This window comes from Engystomops pustulosus, chromosome 2 (genome assembly GCF_040894005.1).
Source record: "Engystomops pustulosus chromosome 2, aEngPut4.maternal, whole genome shotgun sequence".
Lineage (NCBI taxonomy): Eukaryota > Metazoa > Chordata > Amphibia > Anura > Leptodactylidae > Engystomops > Engystomops pustulosus.
The window spans coordinates 165,540,844-165,563,278 of record NC_092412.1 but is presented as its reverse complement, the minus strand read 5'-3'; the positions used below and the strand labels follow the sequence as shown (position 1 = coordinate 165,563,278).

Sequence of the window (22,435 nt, the reverse complement as noted above, 5' to 3'; positions counted from 1 at the left end):
AAAGTATATGCTATTTTAACTTACCTGCTACGAGTGCCGGATCCACTGAATCTTTTTTCCATATATACCGTATATACTTGTGTAAAAGCCGAGTTTTTCAGCACAGAAAATGTGCTGAAAAACGTCCCCTATGCTTATACACGAGTCATACAGTCATAAAAAATCTTTAAAAAATAATAAACTTATATACTCACCCGCTGTTCCCCGATGTCCGCGCGGGTCCTCTTCTGGCTTCAGCTCCCGTCTTCCGTCTTCACTAACTTCGTGCTGGGCACCACCATGTTTTTCCTCCAGGTGGCGCCTAGTGTGACGTCAGCAGTGGCGCGTCATACTAGGCGCCGTCCGGGGGAGAACAATGGCGGCGCCCGGCACCAAGTTAGTGAAGAGAGAAGACGGGAGCTGAAGCAAGAAGAGGACCCGCGCGGACATCGGGGGAGCAGCGCTGTAGGTCGGGGCCACCGGAGGGTGAGTATATAAGTTTATTATTTTCTTTTAATGCTGGGCTGGCTGTATATTACTTGGGGCAGTGCTGTATACTACTGGAGGCAGTACTGTATACTACTGGGGACTGGCTGTATACTACTGGGGGCAGTGCTGTATACTACTGGGGGCAGGCTGTATGCTACTGGGGGCAGTGCTGTATACTACTGGGGGCTGGCTGTATACTACTGGGGGCTGGCTGTATACTACTGGGGGCTGGCTGTAAACAAGTTGGGGCAGGCTGGGCAGTGCTGTATACTACTGGAGGCACTACTGTATACTACTGGGGACTGGCTGTATACTACTGGGGACTGGCTGTATACTACTGGGGGCAGGCTGTATGCTACTGGGGGCAGGCTGTATGCTACTGGGGGCAGTGCTGTATGCTACTGGGGGCAGTGCTGTATGCTACTGGGGGCAGTGCTGTATGCTACTGGGGGCAGTGCTGTATGCTACTGGGGGCAGTGCTGTATGCTACTGGGGGCAGACTGGGCAGTGCTGTATACTACTGGAGGCAGTACTGTATACCTGTATACTACTGGGGGCAGTGCTGTATACTACTGGGGGCAGTGCTGTATACTACTGGGGGCAGTGCTGTATACTACTGGGGGCAGTGCTGTATACTACTGGGGGCAGTGCTGTATACTACTGGGGGCAGTGCTGTATACTACTGGGGGCAGTGCTGTATACTACTGGGGGCAGTGCTGTATACTACTGGGGGCAGTGCTGTATACTACTGGGGGCAGTGCTGTATACTACTGGGGGCAGTGCTGTATACTACTGGGGGCAAGCTGTATACTACTGGGGGCAAGCTGTATACTACTGGGGGCAAGCTGTATACTACTGGGGGCAAGCAAGCTGTATACATACTGGGGGGGTCTGTGACTAATGCATTTCCCACCCTCGGCTTATACTCGAGTCAATAGGTTTTCCCAGTTTTTGATGGTAAAATTAGGGGGGTCGGCTTATACTCGAGTATATACGGTAGGGACTGTATATACTCGTGTATAAGCCGTGTTTTTCAGCACAAAAAATGTGCTGAAAAACGTCCCCTCGGCTTATACACGAGTCTATTAACAAAAAATGTACCCTTTTAAAAAAAAAAAAAAATAATAAACTTATATACTCACCCTCCGATGTCAGTGCGGCTCACAAATGTCCCCGATTTCAGCGCATCCCGTCTTCTTTCTTCTCCGCGGCTCCTCTTCTTTCTTCTCGCTTCTCTCATGGACGCGCCCATGTTTTCTTCCTGGCTGCGCATACTATGACGTCAGCAGCGGCCGCGTCATAGATGCGCCTGCTAGAAGATAACATGGCCGCGTCCATGAGAGAAGCAGGAAGAAAGAAGAGGAGCCGCAGAGAAGAAAAAAGACGCGCTGACATCGGGGACATCGGTGAGCCGCGCTGACATCGGGGGGTGAGTATATAAGTTTATTTTTTTTAAGTGCTGTGGGGGCCGGCTGTACGCTACTGGGGGCAGGCAGGCTGTACGCTACTGGGGGCAGGCAGGCTGTACGCTACTGGGGGCAGGCAGGCTGTACGCTACTGGGGGCAGGCAGGCTGTACGCTACTGGGGGCAGGCAGGCTGTACGCTACTGGGGGCAGGCAGGCTGTACGCTACTGGGGGCAGGCAGGCTGTACGCTACTGGGGGCAGGAAGGCTGTACGCTACTGGGGGCAGGCAGGCTGTACGCTACTGGGGGCAGGCAGGCTGTACGCTACGGGGGGCAGGCAGGCTGTACGCTACGGGGGGCAGGCAGGCTGTACGCTACGGGGGGCAGGCTGGCTGTACGCTACGGGGGGCAGGCTGGCTGTACGCTACGGGGGGCAGGCTGGCTGTACGCTACGGGGGGCAGGCTGGCTGTACGCTACGGGGGGCAGGCTGGCTGTACGCTACGGGGGGCAGGCTGGCTGTACGCTACGGGGGGCAGGCTGGCTGTACGCTACGGGGGGCAGGCTGGCTGTACGCTACGGGGGGCAGGCTGGCTGTACGCTACGGGGGGCAGGCTGGCTGTACGCTACGGGGGGCAGGCTGGCTGTACGCTACGGGGGGCAGGCTGGCTGTACGCTACGGGGGGCAGGCTGGCTGTACGCTACGGGGGGCAGGCTGGCTGTACGCTACGGGGGGCAGGCTGGCTGTACGCTACGGGGGGCAGGCTGGCTGTACGCTACGGGGGGCAGGCTGGCTGTACGCTACGGGGGGCAGGCTGGCTGTACGCTACGGGGGGCAGGCTGGCTGTACGCTACGGGGGGCAGGCTGGCTGTACGCTACGGGGGGCAGGCTGGCTGTACGCTACGGGGGGCAGGCTGGCTGTACGCTACGGGGGGCAGGCTGGCTGTACGCTACGGGGGGCAGGCTGGCTGTACGCTACGGGGGGCAGGCTGGCTGTACGCTACGGGGGGCAGGCTGGCTGTACGCTACGGGGGGCAGGCTGGCTGTACGCTACGGGGGGCAGGCTGGCTGTACGCTACGGGGGGCAGGCTGGCTGTACGCTACGGGGGGCAGGCTGGCTGTACGCTACGGGGGGCAGGCTGGCTGTACGCTACGGGGGGCAGGCTGGCTGTACGCTACGGGGGGCAGGCTGGCTGTACGCTACGGGGGGCAGGCTGGCTGTACGCTACGGGGGGCAGGCTGGCTGTACACTACGGGGGGCAGGCTGGCTGTACGCTACGGGGGGCAGGCTGGCTGTACGCTACGGGGGGCAGGCTGGCTGTACACTACGGGGGGCAGGCTGGCTGTACACTACGGGGGGCAGGCTGGCTGTACACTACGGGGGGCAGGCTGGCTGTACACTACGGGGGGCTGGCTGTATACTACATGGGGGCAGGCTGGCTGTATACTACATGGGGGCAGGCTGGCTGTATACTACATGGGGGCAGGCTGGCTGTATACTACATGGGGGCAGGCAGGCTGTATACCACATGGGGGCAGGCAGGCTGTATACTACATGGGGGCAGGCTGGCTGTATACTACTGGGAGCTGGCTGACTATATACTACTGGGGGCTTGCTGGCTATATACTGGGGGGGGGGTCTGTGACCAATGCATTTCCCACCTTCGGCTTATACTCGAGTCAATCGTTTTCCCCAGTTTTGGGTGGTAAAATTAGGGGTCTCAGCTTATACTCGGGTCGGCTTATGCTCGGGTATATACGGTAGATATATCCTGTATAGTTCTTTTCACCTTTTATGATTGTTCTTTTTTCATGTACTTGTTATGCTTTTGATATAAAGTTAATAAAATTGATTGAATATAAAGGGGGCACAGTAGGACATTTATATAAAAGGGTGCACTGCTGGACATTTCTATATAAGGGGGCACCGATGGACATTTCTATAAAATGGAGCACTGCTAGATATTTTTTACTTTTTCAGTTTTACGTGTACAGACCTGTGTGAGGGCTTATTTTGTGCGTAACAAATTTTACTTTCCCGTAATGTTATTTATCTTAACATGCCGTGTACTGTGAAGCTGAAAAAAAATTCCAAATGTGGAAAAATTGAAAAAAAAACGCACGTGCGTCATGTTCTTGTGGGCTCAGTTTTTACGACTTTCACTCTTCGCTCCAAATAACATGCCTACTTTATTCTTTGATTCGGTGCGATCGCGGTGATACCAGATTTATATAGGTTTTATTGTGTTTTAATACATTTTCAAAAATTAAACAAATGTGTACAAAAAAGAAAAAAATGTTTTGCCATTTTCTGACGCTAATAACTTTTTCATACTTTGGCGCTGAAATGTGTGAGGGGTCATTTTTTGCGAAATGAGGCAACATTTTCATTGCTACCATTTTGAGGTCTGTGCGACATTTTGATCATTTTTTATTTCATTTTTTATGTTATGTAAAAAGGTGTAAAAGTCGCATTTCGGACATTTGGGCGCCATTTCCCGTCTCGGAGGTCACCGCCGCCCGTAACCGTTTTTATAATTTGATAGATCGGGCATTTTGGGACGCGGCGATACCTAATATGTTTGTGATTTTTACTGTTTATTATGTTTTATATCCATTCTAGGGAAAGGGGGGTGATTTGAACTTTTAATATTTTATTAATTTTTTTTATTTTTTAAACTTTTTTTTTAAACTTCATTTTTCACTATTTCTTAGACCATCTAAGGTACATTAACCCTAGATAGTCAGATCGCTCCTACCATATACTGCAATACTTCTGTATTGCAATATATGACATGTTTGCAGCACATTCATTACAATGAGCCACTGGCTCATTGTAACGAATCTGCAGATGCCAGATAGTCTCGGGTCAAACAAGACCCGAGGCTACCATGGCAACCGATCGCCGCCCCCGATGACATTCAGGGCGCGGCGATCGTAAAAAAGATGGCTGCGCCCGCGCTAGCACCGACCGCGGTTATTAGCGGTTGGGGTTTTATGCAAAATGCAAAAAAACCCACCTTTGTATGAAGAGGACTAAGCCCGTGAGCCCTATTCATACATCCCTTATACCTCTGCGCCGTAGAGCTACGGCGCAGAGCGTTAAGGGGTTAAAGGGCTCTGCTGGACATTTTATTTCAAAAGGGGAGCTCTGCTGAGCATTTTATTAATGAAGGGAGGCTGCTACTGGACATTTTATAAAAGAGCAATTGCTGCATTTTTCAACCTAGTTTTCCCAGTTTTTTGTGGCAAAAATAGGTACCCTGGCTAATACTTGTGTAGGCTTATACTCGAATATATACAGTATGTAAGTTGCCTCTTTAAAAAAAATAAAATAAAAAATATTTCAATATAAAAAAAAAAAATGTTGTGATGTCCACAGGGCTAGTTAACCCCTTAACGCTCTGCGCCTTAGCTCTACGGCGCAGAGGTATAAGGGATGTATGAAGAGGGCTCACGGGCTGAGTCCTCTTCATACAGAGGTGGGGGTTTTTGCATTTTGCACAAAACCCCCACCGCTAATAACCGCGGTCGGTGTTTGCACCGATCGCGGCTATTAACCCTCTAAACGCCGCCCGCAAAGTCGCGGGCGGCGTTTAAAAGACGGCGGCGCACGGGCGCCGCCATCTTTTTTTCGATCGCCACGCCCCCGAACGTCATCGGGGGGCGGCGATCGGTTACCATGGTAGCCTCGGGTCTTCTCTTGACACGAGGCTACATGGTTTATGCAGGTTCGTTACAATGAGCCAGTGGCTCATTGTAATGTAAGACCTGCAAAAACGCCATATATTGCAATACTGTAGTATTGCAGTATATGGTAGGAGCGATCTGATCATCTAGGGTTAATGTACCCTAGATGGTCTAAAAAATAGTGAAAAAAAAAAGAAAAAAAAAAGTTTAAAAAATAAAAAAAATTAATAAAATATTAAAAGTTCAAATCACCCCCCTTTCCCTAGAACGGATATAAAACATAACAAACAGTAAAAATCACAGACATATTAGGTATCGCCGCGTCCCAAAATGCCCGATCTATCAAAATATAAAAACGGTTACGGCCGGCGGTTACCTCCGAGGCGGGAAATGGCGCCCAAATGTCCGAAAAGCGACTTTTACACCTTTTTACATAACATAAAAAATGAAATAAAAAATGATCAAAATGTCGCACAGACCTCAAAATGGTAGCAATGAAAACGTCGCCTCATTTCGCAAAAAATGACCCCTCACACATTTCCGTGCGCCAAAGTATGAAAAAGTTATTAGCGTCAGAAGATGGCAAAAAATTTTTTTTCTTTTTTGTACACATTCGTTTAATTTTTGAAAATGTATTAAAACACAATAAAACCTGTATAAATTTGGTATCACCGCGATCGCACCGAACCAAAGAATAAAGTAGGCGTGTTATTTGGAGCGAAGAGTGAAAGTCGTAAAAACTGAGCCCACAAGAACCTGACGCACGTGCGGTTTTTTTTCAATTTTTCCACATTTGGAATTTTTTTTCAGCTACGCAGTACACGGCATGTTAAAATAAATAACATTACGGGAAAGTAAAATTTGTTACGCACAAAATAAGCCCTCACACAGGTCTGTACACGTAAAAATGAAAAAGTTATGGATTTTTGAAGTTGGAGAGCGAGAAATTAGCCGAAAAACCCTCCGTCCTTAAGGGGTTAAAGTCATACACTGCATCATTCTCTAAAAAAACTGATTATGCATCTCTCCTGTACACAATGTGGTGCCTTGCACACCTAACAGTAATGATCACAAAACTGTCCCTTCTGTTGAAGAGCGGCACACTGTAAAAACCTCTTCATTAATGTCACTGTTGAGATCAGTCACTGCTGAGATTAGTGTGTGGAGATCAACAATACAGCCTCTAATTGGTTCTATGGTTAGCTATCCTAGGATGATGTTTGGCTAAAAGGAGATTGACCATCAAAATCAAGCATGATAAACCTGGGACACTTGTCCATAGATCCAGCTACAGTGGCTGTATTAATCTTCTTACATGAGCGAACCATGGCCTCTTTCCCTCTAAAATCAACTTTTAAATTACACTAATGAACCTGAAAGGTTCTGGTAGTTCTTACCAGATTGTCTCCATGCTGAAGATTCTCAGGCTGCATAAGGAAGGAGGCCATGGGTAACAAATATAAGATTACCACAGTTTAAGGGAACCTATTACCACATTTTCACATATACAGCCAGTGATAGGTTCCTATACAGTAGTGCCCTATTAACCAACTGACATCTTTCTTTTAACTAAATATTGTTTCCCGTACATCCACATAAATCACTTTTTATCTGATATTACCCAGCATCAGATGGGGAGTGTCCTGCTCCTCCAATCTACTCCTCCCCATGCCTTATGCCTCCTTAATATTCAGCAGTTTATGTCATGTGACCTGGGTGACATCATCTTAGGTGCTTTAACCTCTTAACAATAACAAACTGTACCCCATGTATGTATGTGACCACATGAAGTCACAGCTACCTCCATTTGTACAGTTTTCTATTATTAGAAGGTTAAAGGACCTGCAATGAAGTCACGTTGGCCACTTGACGTGAATGCAACAAGAGGCAACATGTTAAAAAATCGACAAAATATTTCCTATAAGTAAATAGTGGTTTATATGTCTAGTTAAACATTGCACATCAGCTGTTAAAATGGGGAGGACAGTAACCGTTTATCAAGAGGCATTGTTAGTCAGGGTGGTTAAACTCTGGTGACTGGTCTTCTTTAAGCTGTAAAACGATCTACGTCCGATTCATTGGACACCGAGCGCTGTAGCTTGGCACTCAGTTTCCGATATATCGGATGCAGAGTTGATGTCGGCTCAGCATGAGATTATTGAGCCTGCGCGATAAACACTATTAAAAAAAACACCAAAAATCATGATTTTTACCTATTACTTCCCACAGAAAACTCAATAAAAAGTGATATAAAATATATGTACTCCAGAATACTGTTGTAAAGTAAAACATGTCCCGCAAAAGACAAGCCACTAGCCAGCTTCCTAAAGAAAAAATAATAATAATATACCACGGTGATGCAAGATTTTTCCCCACATTACCGTATATACTCGTGTATAAGCCAAATTTTTCAGCACAAAAAATGTGCTGAAAAACGTCCCCTCGGCTTTTATTAAAAAATAAACTTATATACTCACCCCCCGGTGGCCCCGATGTCCAACGCTGCTCCCCCAATGTCCGTGCGGGTCCTATTCTGGCTTCCGCACCCGTCTTCTCTACCATCATGCTGGGCGCCGCCATGTTTTTCTAGCATTAGAAAAAGACAGAGAAGACAGAAGACAGGCGCGGAAGCCAGAGGAGGACCCCCGCGGACATCGGGGGAGCAGCGCTGCGCATCGGGGCCACCGGAGGGTGAGTATGTAAGTTTTTTGTTTTTAAATTCTGGGCAGGCTGTATACTACTGGGGGCAGGCTGGGGTGGCTGTATACTACTGGGGGCAAGCTGGGCTGGCTGTATACAACTGGGGGCAAGCTGGGCTGGCTGTATACTACTGGGGGCAAGCTGGGCTGTCTGTATACAACTGGGGGCAAGCTGGGCTGTCTGTATACAACTGGGGGCAAGCTGGGCTGGCTGTATACTACTGGGGGCAAGCTGGGCTGGCTGTATACTACTGGGGGCAAGCTGGGCTGGCTGTATACTACTGGGGGCAAGCTGGGCTGGCTGTATACTACTGGGGGCAAGCTGGGGTGGCTGTATACTACTGGGGGCAGGCTGGAGTGGCTGTATACTACTGGGGGCTGGATGGCTATATACTGGGGGGTCTGTGACCAATGCATTTCTCACCCTAGGCTTATACTCGAGTCAATAGGTTTTCCCAGTTTTGGTGGTAAAATTAGGGGTCTCGGCTTATACTCGGGTCGGCCTATACTCGATTATATACGGTAGGTTTTATTTTGCAAATTTAGCAAAACGTAAGAAGAAACCGGTAATTACTCACCGGTAATTGTGTTTCCTTGAACCACGACAGCACCCAACCAGAGAGAGGGATCCGCCTCCAGGGACAGGAAACCCAGACTTCAAATTGTGCGGTACGCCCCATCTCCTTCAGTGGATTACAGAGACTGTATGGGACTTAATGTTCTTGATTAATTCTGACCACCGTATCATTCAGTATCAATTTCAATGAGAGAATCTCACACCTCTGTGACACACACATAACGCTGAACACCCAAGTGTGAAAAGAATTTACAAGGGAGGGAATAACCAGGGTGCTGTCGTGGTTCAAGGAAACACAATTACCGGTGAGTAATTACCGGTTTCCCCCTCTCACCACGACAGCACCCAACCAGAGAGAATAACATAGATGAAATCTTTAGGGAGGGATAACCGAAGAAAGAACTCTTCGCCCAAAGGAAAGTTCCTGTGCACCTGCTACATTTAGCCTATAGTGCCTGTAGAAAGTGTGCGGAGAAGACCAGGTGGCAGCCTGACAAATCTGATTAACTGACACCTCTCTAAATTCTGCCCATGAGGAAGAGACTGCTCTAGTGGACTGGGCTTTTAGACCTTCTGGTATCGGCTGACCGGCTGCTACATAAGCGGAGCTAATGGCTTGCCTAATCCATCTAGCTATAACTACCGCTGAGGCCTTCTGCCCCCTATTCTTGCCACCAAAAAGAACAAAAAGACTATCAGATTTTCTCCAATCTCTAGTCCTATCCAAATAAAGCTCAATGGCCCTTTTAACATCTAATTTGTTAAACTCCCTTTCCCTATCCGTAGAAGGGTTACTACAGAAGGATGGGAGCCTGATCTCCTGGGATCTATGGAATCTAGAGACTACCTTTGGTAAAAAGGCCGGGTCTGTCATCAGAACTACCCTGTCATCCAAGATCTTGAGAAAAGGCGCTCTACAAGATAGAGACGATATCTCTCCAACCCTACGGGCTGAAGTGATTGCTACCAAAAATACGACTTTAATGGTCAACCATTTTAGTGAACAAGACTCCAGGGGCTTAAAGGGGTCTTTTATCAAATAATTTAATACCAGAGTGAGGTCCCAGGGGGGCACCGTACATCTCCTAAATGGGGTCATACGAGATGCTGCTTTTATGAACCGAGATATCCAGGGATGAGAGGCTAAAGGGGACTCAAACAGGGAGCTAAGGGCAGAAATCTGAACTTTAAGGGTGGCAGGTTTTAGGCCCTTATCTAATCCTGCTTGCAGGAAATCTAATATCTTAGCTATATTTGGATGAGCTAAGTCTATTTTATCTGGAGAACAAAAATCTGAGAATACTCTCCAGACCCTGAAATAGATTTGAGGTAACTACCTTTCTACTCCTCTGCAGGGTTGTAATTACCTTGTCCGAGAGGCCTTTTTCCCTCAAGATGCGCCTCTCAAATTCCAGGCCGTCAGATGGAGGTTCGCAATCTGCGGGTGGAATACTGGGCCCTGGGAGAGGAGATCGTGACTCTCTGGGAGGATCCAAGGGTCTGATATCGATAGCTCTCTCAGTACTGAGAACCATGCCCTCCTGGGCCAGAAGGGGGCTATAAGAATAACTCTGGCCTGGTCTTGTCGTATCTTCTTCAGAACCCTCGGGAGAATAGACAGGGGTGGAAATGCATAGGCTAGGCTGAAGTTCCACTTGATTGAGAAGGCATCCAGACTTAAAGATCGGTCTCTCGGGTCTAGGGAGCAGAAGAGCCTGACCTGTCTGTTCTTTCTTGTGGCGAATAAATCTACCTCTGGTTGACCCCAGAGTCTGGTTATCTTGGAGAACACCCTCCGATTCAGGGACCACTCTCCCTGACGTAAGAGATGACGGCTTAGGAAGTCTGCCTGCAGATTGTCCTTGCCCCTTATATGTACCGCCGATATTGATCTTAGATTGGCTTCCGCTAGCTCTAGAATCTGATGCGAGAGGCTCATTAAGGACCCGCTTCGGGTACCTCCCTGGCGAATCACGAACGCCACCGCTGTGACATTGTCCGAGGCAATCTTCAGGTCTGTCCCCCGAATCATCGGCAGAGCTTGTCTGATTGCCTGCAGGATGGCTTCTAGTTCTCTGTAATTTGAGGACTTCTTCCTGGATTCCACGTTCCATGACCCCTGGAATAAGAGGCCCCTGACCTGGGCTCCCCAACCCGTAGAGCTCGCATCCGTAATCATGGATAGGGGGTTCTCCTCTCTCCAAGGCCTGCCTGCCTGGAGGTTCTCTTCTCTTAGCCACCACCTCAGGGAATCCAGGATCTGTTGGGGAAGTGTAATCCTCTGGTCCAAGGATGACTGGTCCCCCCTCCAGTTCTCCAACATGAAGAGCTGTAAGGGCCTTGCGTGATACATCGCCCAAGGCACCGCTGGAATTGCCGCTGTAAAGAGACCCAGAGTCCTCATAATGTCCCTTATGGTAGGGGATGGCTGTCTGTACAGCTTCTCCACCGAGGCTACTATCTTCACCACCTTGTCCTGAGGAAGGAAAGATTTCTGCTGAGTGGAATCTAATGTGATGCCGAGAAATATCTTTGATCTGGCCGGAGTAAGGGAGGACTTCTTCAGATTTACCATCCAGCCCAGGCGATGTAGGATCTTCATCACCACCCTTATCAAGATCTGCAACTTCTCTGCCGAACCTGCGATCAGCAGGAAGTCGTCTAGATATGGCACAAAGGTGCCCTGATATTTTCGTATGTAGGCTCCCACTTCTGATATTAGTTTTGTGAAAACTCTCGGTGCTATCGCCACTCCAAAGGGTAGAGCTCTGAATTGGAGGTGCTCTATCTTGCCGTCCATCATCACCGCCACTCTCAGGAATCTCTGACTGTCCGGATGAATAAGGACGTGGTAATATGCATCCGCTAAGTCTATGGAAGCCATAAAACAATCCTGAAAGAGCAGGTTTACGGTTGACTTTATCGATTCCATCTTGAATTTCTCCACTTGTAGGTAGCAGTTTAGTGGTTTTAAATTTATAATGGTCCGGAATGTGCCGTCCGGTTTCTTTATAAGGAACAGGGTTGAATAAAATCCTGTCCCTCGATCCTGCAGTGGCACCCGCCGTAGCACCTCCTTTCCCAATAAGGATCTTACTTCGGTCTCCAGAGCCTGTTTTTCTGCTCTTCCGGCCACTGAGGTTATCTTGAAACGCTGTGGGGGAGGGGATAGAAAAGGTAATTTTAGGCCATCTTGTATGATCCCCAAAATCCACTTGCTCCCTGTAATCTTGCTCCACTCCTCGTTGAACAGGGAGAGCCTTCCCCCCCACAGGACCCCTGGCGTCATTGCTGACCGGGACGTTTACTGGAATCCTGAGGCCGGGAAAACATGAATCCCTTAGACCTCCTAGAGGATCGCCACCCCTCTTTCTTGTCTCCGGATCTCTGAGGAGATCTAAATCGCCTTGAGGGGCGAAAAAACTTCCTCTCCTGAGGCCTTGTACTAGGAAAACCTCTCTTCCTGTCAGCTGCCTTTTCCAAGATGTTGTCTAGTGCAGACCCAAACAAGAATTCCCCCTCACAGGGAATACTACACAGATGACTCTTAGATGGAAGGTCACCTGTCCAGTTCTTCAGCCATAAGGCCCTTCTGGCAGAATTAGATAAGGCCACCGATCTAGCTGATAACCTTAAGGCGTCCACCGAAGCATCGGCTAAGAAGGCAGAGGCTTTCTGTGCAGTAGTAACCTCAGAAATAAGATGTGACCTGGACGCCCCGGTCTTAATCTTTTCCTCCAGCCGGGAAAGCCAAACAAAAAGAGACCTAGACACGCAAGTAGCCGCGACGTTGGGCTTGAATGCGCCTGCTGCTGCTTCCCAGGAGCGCCTCAGGAAGCCATCTGCTTTTTTATCCATAGGATCTTTAAGCACCCCTGAATCCTCCACTGGAAGCGCACTCTTCCTAGAGACTTTAGAAACGGCAACATCTACCTTAGGTGCCTTGTCCCAAATTTCTGTCTCCTTCTCTGGAAAGGGATACTTTCTCTTCATTGCTTTGGGAATAAAAACCTTCCTGTCCGACTTGCGCCATTCTGCCTGGATAAGGGAGGAAATATTGTCATGGATGGGAAACACCTTTCTCTTCCTTTCTCCTAGACCCTGGAACATAACATCTGTTACAGAGCGTTCCTCCTTTTCATCCTCCAATTCCATAGTTGATCTCACTAATTTAACCAGGTGATCAATATCTTCTATAGGAAACAAGGGTCTGCCTGACCTGTCTTCCTCCTCTGACTCGGATGACTCCCCCGAACTAGGGCTAGAATCTTCAAATTGCCTGGAAGTGCCCGGGGAATTTTCTGACCTGAGAGATCGCCTTATTTCCTGCACAGAGCTACGCACCTCCTGCTGGATTAGCATACGCATGGATTCAAACAAGGTCGACTGATCTTGTGCTAACAGGCGCTGAACACACTGGTCACAGTTAGGTTTTAAATAAGAGTCAGGCAGATTATCTCCACAGATTCTACATGCACGATGCTTAGACTTTACAGTGGCTTTCCCCTTACGAGATTCTTCCCTCTAAAACAAGAATCACATAAGACATCATCAGAACCAGTTTAAAGGCATGGTAAGGCCACACTCACCAATCAGCGGACTATCCCCCTACTCAAACTTTACCGTAGCGGTGTCCACCGACTCTCTACCACCTTCATTAGAACTCATCTTATCAGTGGTGAGGGTATAGCTCCGTTCCATCCACGACTGGAGCAACTCCTGTGGCTGGCTGTGGGTGCTAGAAACAACACACAGGACTCCTGTGTGGGAACTCCTTTTAAAACTCCCGCCTCTGACGTCACACTCCACGTGGACGCTGAGCGGCGCGCCACTTCCGGTTCCAACCGGAAGTGGAGTCGGCGCCATTTTCTGGAAGACCACTGCGGTGGGGAGGACCTGCGCTCAGCCGCCTTCCTACACGCGCCTCCCTCCAGGATCGGAGGCGCGCCGGAGCCGGTCTGCACCCACAGACTGCGCTGCACCTCGCAGCATTCACATGCGCACCCCGCCGAGTAACCACCCTCCGGTAAGTCTCGGCGGGGGATCTTGTGCAGCCACCTGGGGGTACCTGGGACTCCCATTCCCCCCTTACCGCGACTCCTTGAGCCTCACCGAGACTCACTGGATCCCCCGTCAGGGACAGGAAACCACTGAAGGAGATGGGGCGTACCGCACAATTTGAAGTCTGGGTTTCCTGTCCCTGGAGGCGGATCCCTCTCTCTGGTTGGGTGCTGTCGTGGTGAGAGGGGGAAATATCTATCTATCTATATATCTATCTCTATATATATCTATCTCTATATATATCTATCTATCTCTATATCTATATATATATCTATCTCTATCTCTATATCTATATCTATATATATATCTATATATATATATATATATATATATATATATCTATATCTATATATAAGTATGGTATCCCTGTAATCGTACAGAAATTGCACAACAAATTTTAAGATGTGTTTTTTCTTTTTATCTTTTGGAAAGGTGTGAATTTTAGGGCTAAATGAACATATGACCGACAAAATTGGACTATTTTACATTTCACCTCCAATTTTGATTGAATTACTCTGAAGATCTCAAGGGGTTAACAATCTTCCTAAAAGATGTTTCTGATAGTTTGAGAAGTGCTTATTTGAAAATGGGTTGATATATAGGGGGTTTCTAATGTTCTGTATTTAAAATTTAATTAAAAACAATTATCCCCAAAATAGTCCATTCTGAAAATATGTAAAACCGATGTTCAACTTGTAAGCCGAATGACCTCAAAATAAATTATCCAAACATTTTTGAAATTATGAAAATGTAAAAGCAGGCATATCAGGAAACCAGGAAGAAGGACAGGACCTGAGTAAGGAGTGGAATGGTTGTTCTGAGGGTGTGAATGTGGCATGTAAAGAGAGTAGCATAATTAGTGAAATAGTAGAATGAGTAAAGTAGAATTATTATTTAGAATGTAGAGTAGAAGATTAGATATGTTATATAGTAGGTTAGATATAGCTATATGCTTGCTTTATGTTATGTTGGTCCAGTAATGGACATTGAAGGAAGGTTTGGCAAGTTATTTTGTTTGTTTCTTTTGTCAACTCTAAATTTTTCTTACTAACCGGTTCGCGACCGGCCTCCGTGTATTCACGGCGGCGGTCGCGTCGCGCTGCATGGAGAGGGCTCACGGGCTGAGCCCTCTCCATAGCCGGTAAGTCTTTGCTGCATATTACAGCAAAGGCTTACCGGTAACATCCGCGATCGGTGCTAGCATGGGCTGCCGGCAAAGCTGCCAGCAGCCTCAAACAGATAGTGGCGCATGGGCGCCGCCATCTTACCTGGGATCGCCGCTCCCCGTGACGTCATCGGGGGGCGGCGATCCGTCTCCATGGTAGCCTCGGGTCTTCCGAGGCTATTTCGTTTTAACCCCTTCATTACAATGTGCTGATAGCACATTGTAATGAATGAGGAAGAAAATCCCCATATACTGCCATACTGTAGTATGGCAGTATATGATAGGATCGATCAGACAACCTAGGGTTAAAGTACCCTAGGGAGTCTGAAAAGTAGTATAAATAAAAATAAAAAAAAGTTTAAAAAAAAAAATTATAATAAAAAAACCTAAAATTTCAAATCACCCCCCTTTCCCTAGAACTGACATAAATATAAATAAACAGTAAAAATCATAAACACATCAGGTATCGACGCGTCCGAAAATGCCCGATCTATCAAAATATGATAACGGTTTTTCAATGCGTTTAACCCTGGAAAATAGCGCCCAAAGTCGAAAATGGCACTTTCTTGCCATTTTGAAAAATCTAAAAAAATCTATAAAAAGTGATCAAAAGGCCGTACAGTCCTAAAAATGATATCATTGAACATATTATCAAATTTCGCAAAAAATGACACCACCCACCATAGTGTAAAAAAGTTATTAGCGCCAGAAGTTGGCAAAATCAAAAAAATTATTTTTGTACAGGAGGTTTTAATTTTTGTAAATGTATGAAAACATTATAAAACCTATACAAATTTGGTATCCCCTTAATCGTACCGACCCAAAGAATAAAGTAGACATGTCATTTGGGGCGCTCAGTGAAAGACGTAATATCCAAGCTCACAAGAAAATGGCGCAAATGCGTTTTTTCACCATTTTCATTGCATTTGGAATTTTTTTCCCGCTTCCGAGTACATGGCATGGAATATTTAATACCATCATTATGAAGTGCAATTTGTTACGCAGAAAACAAGCCATCACACAGCTCTTTAGGTGTAAAAATAAAAAAGTTATAGATTTTTGAAGGTGGGGAGTGAAAAATGGACATGAAAAAACAGGAAAGGGCCCGGTCCTTAACCGGTTAAACCAACATTTTCCTTTAAGACTTGATGTCTACTTATTAGAGATAGTATAAGATAGGATAGGCAGCAGAAACAGGATCTAACAGTAGCAAGTTCTCATATTTTCACTAGATTTGAAGAAAGCCATATTTTTGGTGATCAATTTAGTTTGGAAGTGCCTTTTAGAGGCTTATGTACTATAAATCCTCACAAGCAACATCATGTTATGAACTTAACATCTCAAATCAACATTTGCAAAGTCTGTTATCCCTTTAATTGTTTCTCAGAAATCAAATAAAAATGGAGTGGAAATTTTTACATTTTATTTTTCTAGTAGAATATTCTCATTTAGGTCCAAAATGTATACATTCAGAGGGTATTAGAGTAAAAATATACCCTAAAATTTTTGGGCTGTTTCTCCCAAGTACAGCAATACCTGTGGATGTCAACTGCTGTTTCGACATACAGTGATGTACAGAAGGGAATTGGTGGTATTATGGCGGGCTGATTTGGCTACAAATGTTTTCAGGTGCCAGTACTTACAGAGCCCATAAGTACCAGAACAATAGACACACCCAAAATGAACGTCATTTTGGAAACAACAATCCTCAAAGAATTTATCTAGGAACGTACTGTGCACTTTGTACTGGTGTTGGCCCAAATTTAATACAATGTGATTGGTGCAGAGTAAAATTTGGAGCCAAATACACCAGAAATAATTATGCAGGTTCTCACAGTTATGATAATACCCCATATGGCAATAATCTACAGGCTGGGCACACGGCAGGGCCAGGGGAAGCCCCATTTTTTCTAGATTAGTTTTTGAGTACCATGTCGTGTTTGCAGAGCTCCTGAAATGCCAGTGCAGTAGAAACCCCTATGAATTGACCATATTTTGGAAACACCACCTGTCAAAGGATGTATCTAGTTTAGTAATAAGCATTTTAACCTTGTGCCATTTCTCACAATTCTCGCCATTTTAGTGCCATATGTATTTTGCCCAACTGGAGACAAACACCCACTCATTATGCAGGTTCTCCTGGGTACGGCAACAAATATGTGAATAATAACATATGTGGTAATAATTTAAAGGCTGGTCACATGGCATGGCTCAGAAGGGAAAAACTGGCATTTGGAGCACAGAGATTTTACATTTTTGGGGGGGCATCAAAAAGCATTTATAGATGCCCTTAGGGACCAGTTCAATAGACACCCTTAAGAACTAACCACATTTTGGAAACTACACCCCTCAATGAATCAACCCCACAGCTGGACCCTAAAGATAATGCATAATTTATAGTCACTATAAAATATATACATATTATGGCATATTGTGCCACTGGAGACAAACACCCCAAAAATCATTATGCGGGTTCAGCAATACCCCATATGTGTCAATACCCCACATATAGCAGCAAAGACATATAATGTGCAATGAGATGTGCTATAAGCAACCATATAATCATGTGCAAGAAATAAGCAAAAAAGGTTGCTCTCCCTGACATACCCGTGAGGAAGCCACCAGGCTCGGTGGCGGAACGCGTGGGGAGCCAGCTCCCATCTACCCTACACTCGGTGATATTTTTTCATCGTCTTTGCCTTACATACGCATGATGTATTTACTTTGTGCAATACTCACATTGTTATATTATAGTTTTATCTTCATCTGTTAGGCATTGGTCACTGTGATTAGACATTAGGGTAGTTGGGACAGCAACCTTTTTTGCTTATTTTTTGCTTATTTCTTGCACATGATTATATGGTTGCTTATAGCAACAAGTGCCTATCTCGTTGCACATTATGTGTCTTTGCTGCTATATTGAGACCCAGCACTGGATGGTGCTTTTTAATTGTTTTTAACTGGTTTGACATACACAATTGATTTATGTAAAGATTAATAAAGATACCTTATTGTCACTCATTTTGTGTATAGTATCAGTACCTATAACACGTCCCTTTGTCTTGGTACATATGCTATGCTTTTCTGATGTGTGGTACCCTATCTGGCCTTTATCTATTTTGTAAAAAATACCCCACATATCCCAGCAATACTCCATGTGTTTCAATAATCTACAAGCTGGATACAAAGCATTGCTCAGAAGGAAAGGTGTGGCGTGCAGCATTATGTATAAGCTGTGCTGAGTACACTGGGGTAAATATCCAAATATCCAGGGAGGTTTGATATATTCTAAAACATTCCTTCATACATAGCCCAGGTTTATAAGGGCATGTGTCACATAAACCCTCTCTCCCCTCTGGCTTGCAAATCAATGCAACATGTGTCAACTATACAGTGCCATCTGTATGATATGCTTCTTATACAACACCTTCAATTTCCCAGAGAACTAAAGGGCGGAAGCACCTGGTGCAACAAGTCAATCCCTCCCATCTACTGATTATACTTCAATATGGGGGATTGGTTTGGGGGATTCTGTACTGTACTGGGACAGCGGTGCTGGTGTGCTCAAGTATTGTTTTTAATACAGGGACCTCACTTTTCTCCATATACTTTACACACAAAATAGAGAGATGCCACATTTTTTCGGGGGGTGAGGCACTTTAAAAATTTTCCAAGTAGAGGTGGTAGCCCTTGTCCAGTAGTGGGTTCACCAAATCCCAACCTGAACTTATATTAGCTGTGTGGGAGTACATACATCTTCAGATAGGATGATTGGATGAGAGTAGTGTAAGAGTAGTGAAATGTGACACAGTAGCTCTCTCCAGTGACACCAAAATAAAATGATGCCTCTGGAGAGCGGGAATACACTAAAATCTAAAGATCTTACTGTAAAAATGCAGTAATTGGCCAGTCAGATTTAACACAGCAATTGGTGGAGTGGACAGTAAGTAGTAGGGATGTAAGTAGTGCAACCATGGCATACTATTACGGCATGGAGTGCTATTTGCCAATCTCCATGCCGTAATAGTATGTCATGGAGCGGAAAAAGGTTAAAACAAAAGAGCCAAACTTGTAGTGGGAATTAAAATGGCACTTGCAGGCAAATAGGTAGGTAGTTTCCTTCAATTCTAGTCAGAGAGAAGACCTTTCTTTTGTTTACCAACCCTTTCTTGTAGTATAGCTGGTAATCATTGATGTACATTTCTTGCTTATAGCCGCCAAATGACCACTCTTAGGGATTTAAAAACTTTGTCATGTAAAATTTTGCACACAGATCTTTAGTTGCACAGAGCAACCTAACCTTGTAGTCAGCCATGTTTGACCCTAAACTATATTTGCATGAACTAGCTGCTTGTTTTATGCTTATCACATGTATTTAACATGCTTCTGTTCTTTCATAGCCTTATTCTGGTAGCTTGTATATTCTTCTTTCTTCTTCAGTTTCACCATAATCTTACAAGTTTAATAAACCTACAGACTTCACACAGTCTTGTTTGTTGAACTGTAGGAAGGCATTTTACTGCCTGTTGATCTCCACATAGTCACCAGGGGTACATCCATTGGAGGCAGGAAAATTCATGTCCTGCCTTAAAGAGAACCTGTCAGGGATATCTAGTCCACCAAACCGAAGGTCCTGCCTCATTGTATGTAATGAGATGTATGATGATTTTTAACCCACAACTCTGCATTGTTCCTAAGCCGAGTTAGCCTGCAACTATCCTTTTCCTCCTTTGTCCTTTTGTAAACGCACCTCCTGTAAAATTGTTTAGCGCTAGATAAATAAAGGAATTATTATTTATTATTTTTATGAGAGGTCAGAGGGAAAAGGGGGTTTTGCAACCTGACTCAGCTCAGGCAAACCCTGCTGACTCAAATTGAAGAATTACAATGAAGTCGGGGGTTCAAAATCATCATGCATGGCATCTCACTACAAACAATGAGGGGACTAGTTGAGCCTGACAGGTTCCCTTTAAGGCAGGACATGAATTGGCTTCCCCCCCACTGACTCTAGTCACAGGATTACAACGCAGAGCCATTTTGTAATTCACAGGAGCCAAAGTCTCATTTCAAAATCATCATGAAAGCAACTCTACAGTAAAGGAGGTAGGACCTTCAGTTTGGGAGTCTGACAGGTTTCCTTTAAACCACTAATTAAGAATGTTTTAGCTTCTTTACCACCCTAGATCAACAGGAAAGCAGTGAATATCTTAATTTTTCTAATTAATTTTTCTAATTTTTCTATTCTTGAAGAATAGAAAAGACAGGTTCACTGTCCAGCCATTTAAAAGCTGGCACCACTTCCCCAGACCACCAGGCAAATCAGTCTGAACTAATTCTTGTTTAAGAGATAATTACCTGCAATTTTTATGTCAATCTTTGCTTTATCCTCCAAGTCATCAATTTGTATGGTGAGCTCATAAACTCCTGAATCTTTTCTCTCTGCTTTACGGATAAAAAGAATGGTATCACTGTCACCATTTCTTACACTTGCTTGTTTTGGATCTAGAGGTTGTCCATTTTTTGTCCAGTTAACTTTTGGTCTTGGTTTACCCTGAGGAATGGAAACATAAGTGATGGTTTTAATAATTTTAGAAACTCCAAAACTAAAATATAAACTATAACATTTAATTTCAACTGTTGAAATATCATATGTTTATCAGAGGAAGCCTCAGTAAATCAACCACTAAAAAAAAAAAGGCTACAAAAAGCAACCACTCCTGTTCACCTGATGCTGTCCGTCGCTAATTTTGACTTGCCGGGATCAAGGTGAAAAGTTGCGGTGGTATTTTAGGCTTTTTTTTAGTTGTTAATTTCTTTCAACAGTGCTCAGTGTAATAATAGTATCATACTTTATATGGTTGAAAAAAGACAAATGAAATGTCCATCAAGTTCAACTGAGGAAGGGATTGGATGAGGAAGGGATTTAGGGGAAACAATTCTACATATCATAACCATTAATGTTACCTTGTTACCACTCACCTTGCTGGGTTCCAGCGGCGTCACACGCATCCCCCACCTCCTATGGCTCGCACGCCGGCTCTATAAAATTTAAAGGGCCAGCGCGTCGTTAATAGGTACTGGCCAGCCGCCTTACCTGTAAATTTCCCAGCCCCTTCCTGTGTTCCCTGCCAGATCTTTGTGCCTCATAGCCTTAGAGAAAGCTTGTCTGATGCCCTGTGGGATTATCCTGATTTCCCGTTGTGTCCTACATTCCGTTCCTGACTTCTGTGCTGCCCGTACTGACCTTCTGCTACATCCCCGACTATGATCCTGTGCTGCCTGTCTTGACCTCCTGCCTGTCCCCGACCATGAGTTTGCCTTACAATTCTGTACTTCGTCTTGGCCGCCACTGTGGACAAAATCACACCTGTGGAACGACCTGGTGCTACCACACTGCAACAAGCCCAACCTGCGCAGGGCTCTGGTGAAAACCAGGTACCACTTAGACTCTTTGTTGAACCCTCTCCAGCTCCAGGGAATCCTTTTTATGAACCGGTGACCACAACTGGACAGAATATTCCAGGTGAGGCCGAACCAATGCCTTGTACAGTGGTAAGTTTATATCCCTATCCCGAGAGTCCATACAATTTTTGATACATGACAAGATCTTGCTGGCTTAAGAGGCAGCTGATTGACAATGCATGCTGATATTTAATTTATGATCTGCAAGTACGCCCAGGTCCTTCTCAACAAGGGTCTCTCCAAGATTTACTCCCCCAGAGACACATGTTGCGTGTGGATTATTAGCCCCCTGGTGCATAACCCTACATTTATCCACATTGAACCTCATTTGCCAAGTGGATGGCCAAACCCTCAGTTTTTAAAAGTCCCCCTGAAGCCTATGAACATCCTCCATAGACTGTATTACACTGCACAGCTTTGTGTCATCTGCAAAAATAGACACAGTGCTATTAATTCCTACCTCTATATCATTAATAAAAATATTAAATAGTAGTGGGCCAAGCACAGAACCCTTGGGTACACCACTCATAACTGTTGACCATTCCGAGTAGGAATCATTGACCATAACTCTCTGAATACGATCCTACTAGACCGTATTCACCCATCAGGCATCTATGAGGGACAGTGTCAAATGCCTTTGCAAAGTATAACAACACAGTATCCCCAGAAGCTCCTCCATCCAGCCATCTGCTCACTTCTTCATAGGAGCAGATCAGGTTAGTCTGACAACTTTTATCCTTAGTAAACATATGCTGGCTGTCACTTATTATACTATTTAATGTCACTTACTCCAGCATATATTCTTTAACTTAAGATTACAGGCCTGTAATTGCCTGGCAAAGTTCTAGAGCCCTTTTTAAATATAGGCACAATATTTGCCTTGCGCCAGTCACTTGGCATTATACTAGA

The 22,435-nt window shown here is 45.4% G+C and overlaps 1 protein-coding gene across 3 annotated transcripts in view; it reads right to left on the bottom strand.

The window, feature by feature from the left end:
- IGFN1 (immunoglobulin like and fibronectin type III domain containing 1) overlaps positions 1-22,435 on the bottom strand; it is a 743,161-nt gene that overhangs the window by 576,468 nt on the left and 144,258 nt on the right. For all 3 annotated transcript variants that reach the window (XM_072137225.1, XM_072137226.1, XM_072137224.1), the window contains exon 5: positions 20,420-20,615. In XM_072137225.1, coding sequence (XP_071993326.1) covers positions 20,420-20,615 — 196 coding nt within the window. The remainder of the gene's footprint in view (positions 1-20,419; positions 20,616-22,435) is intronic.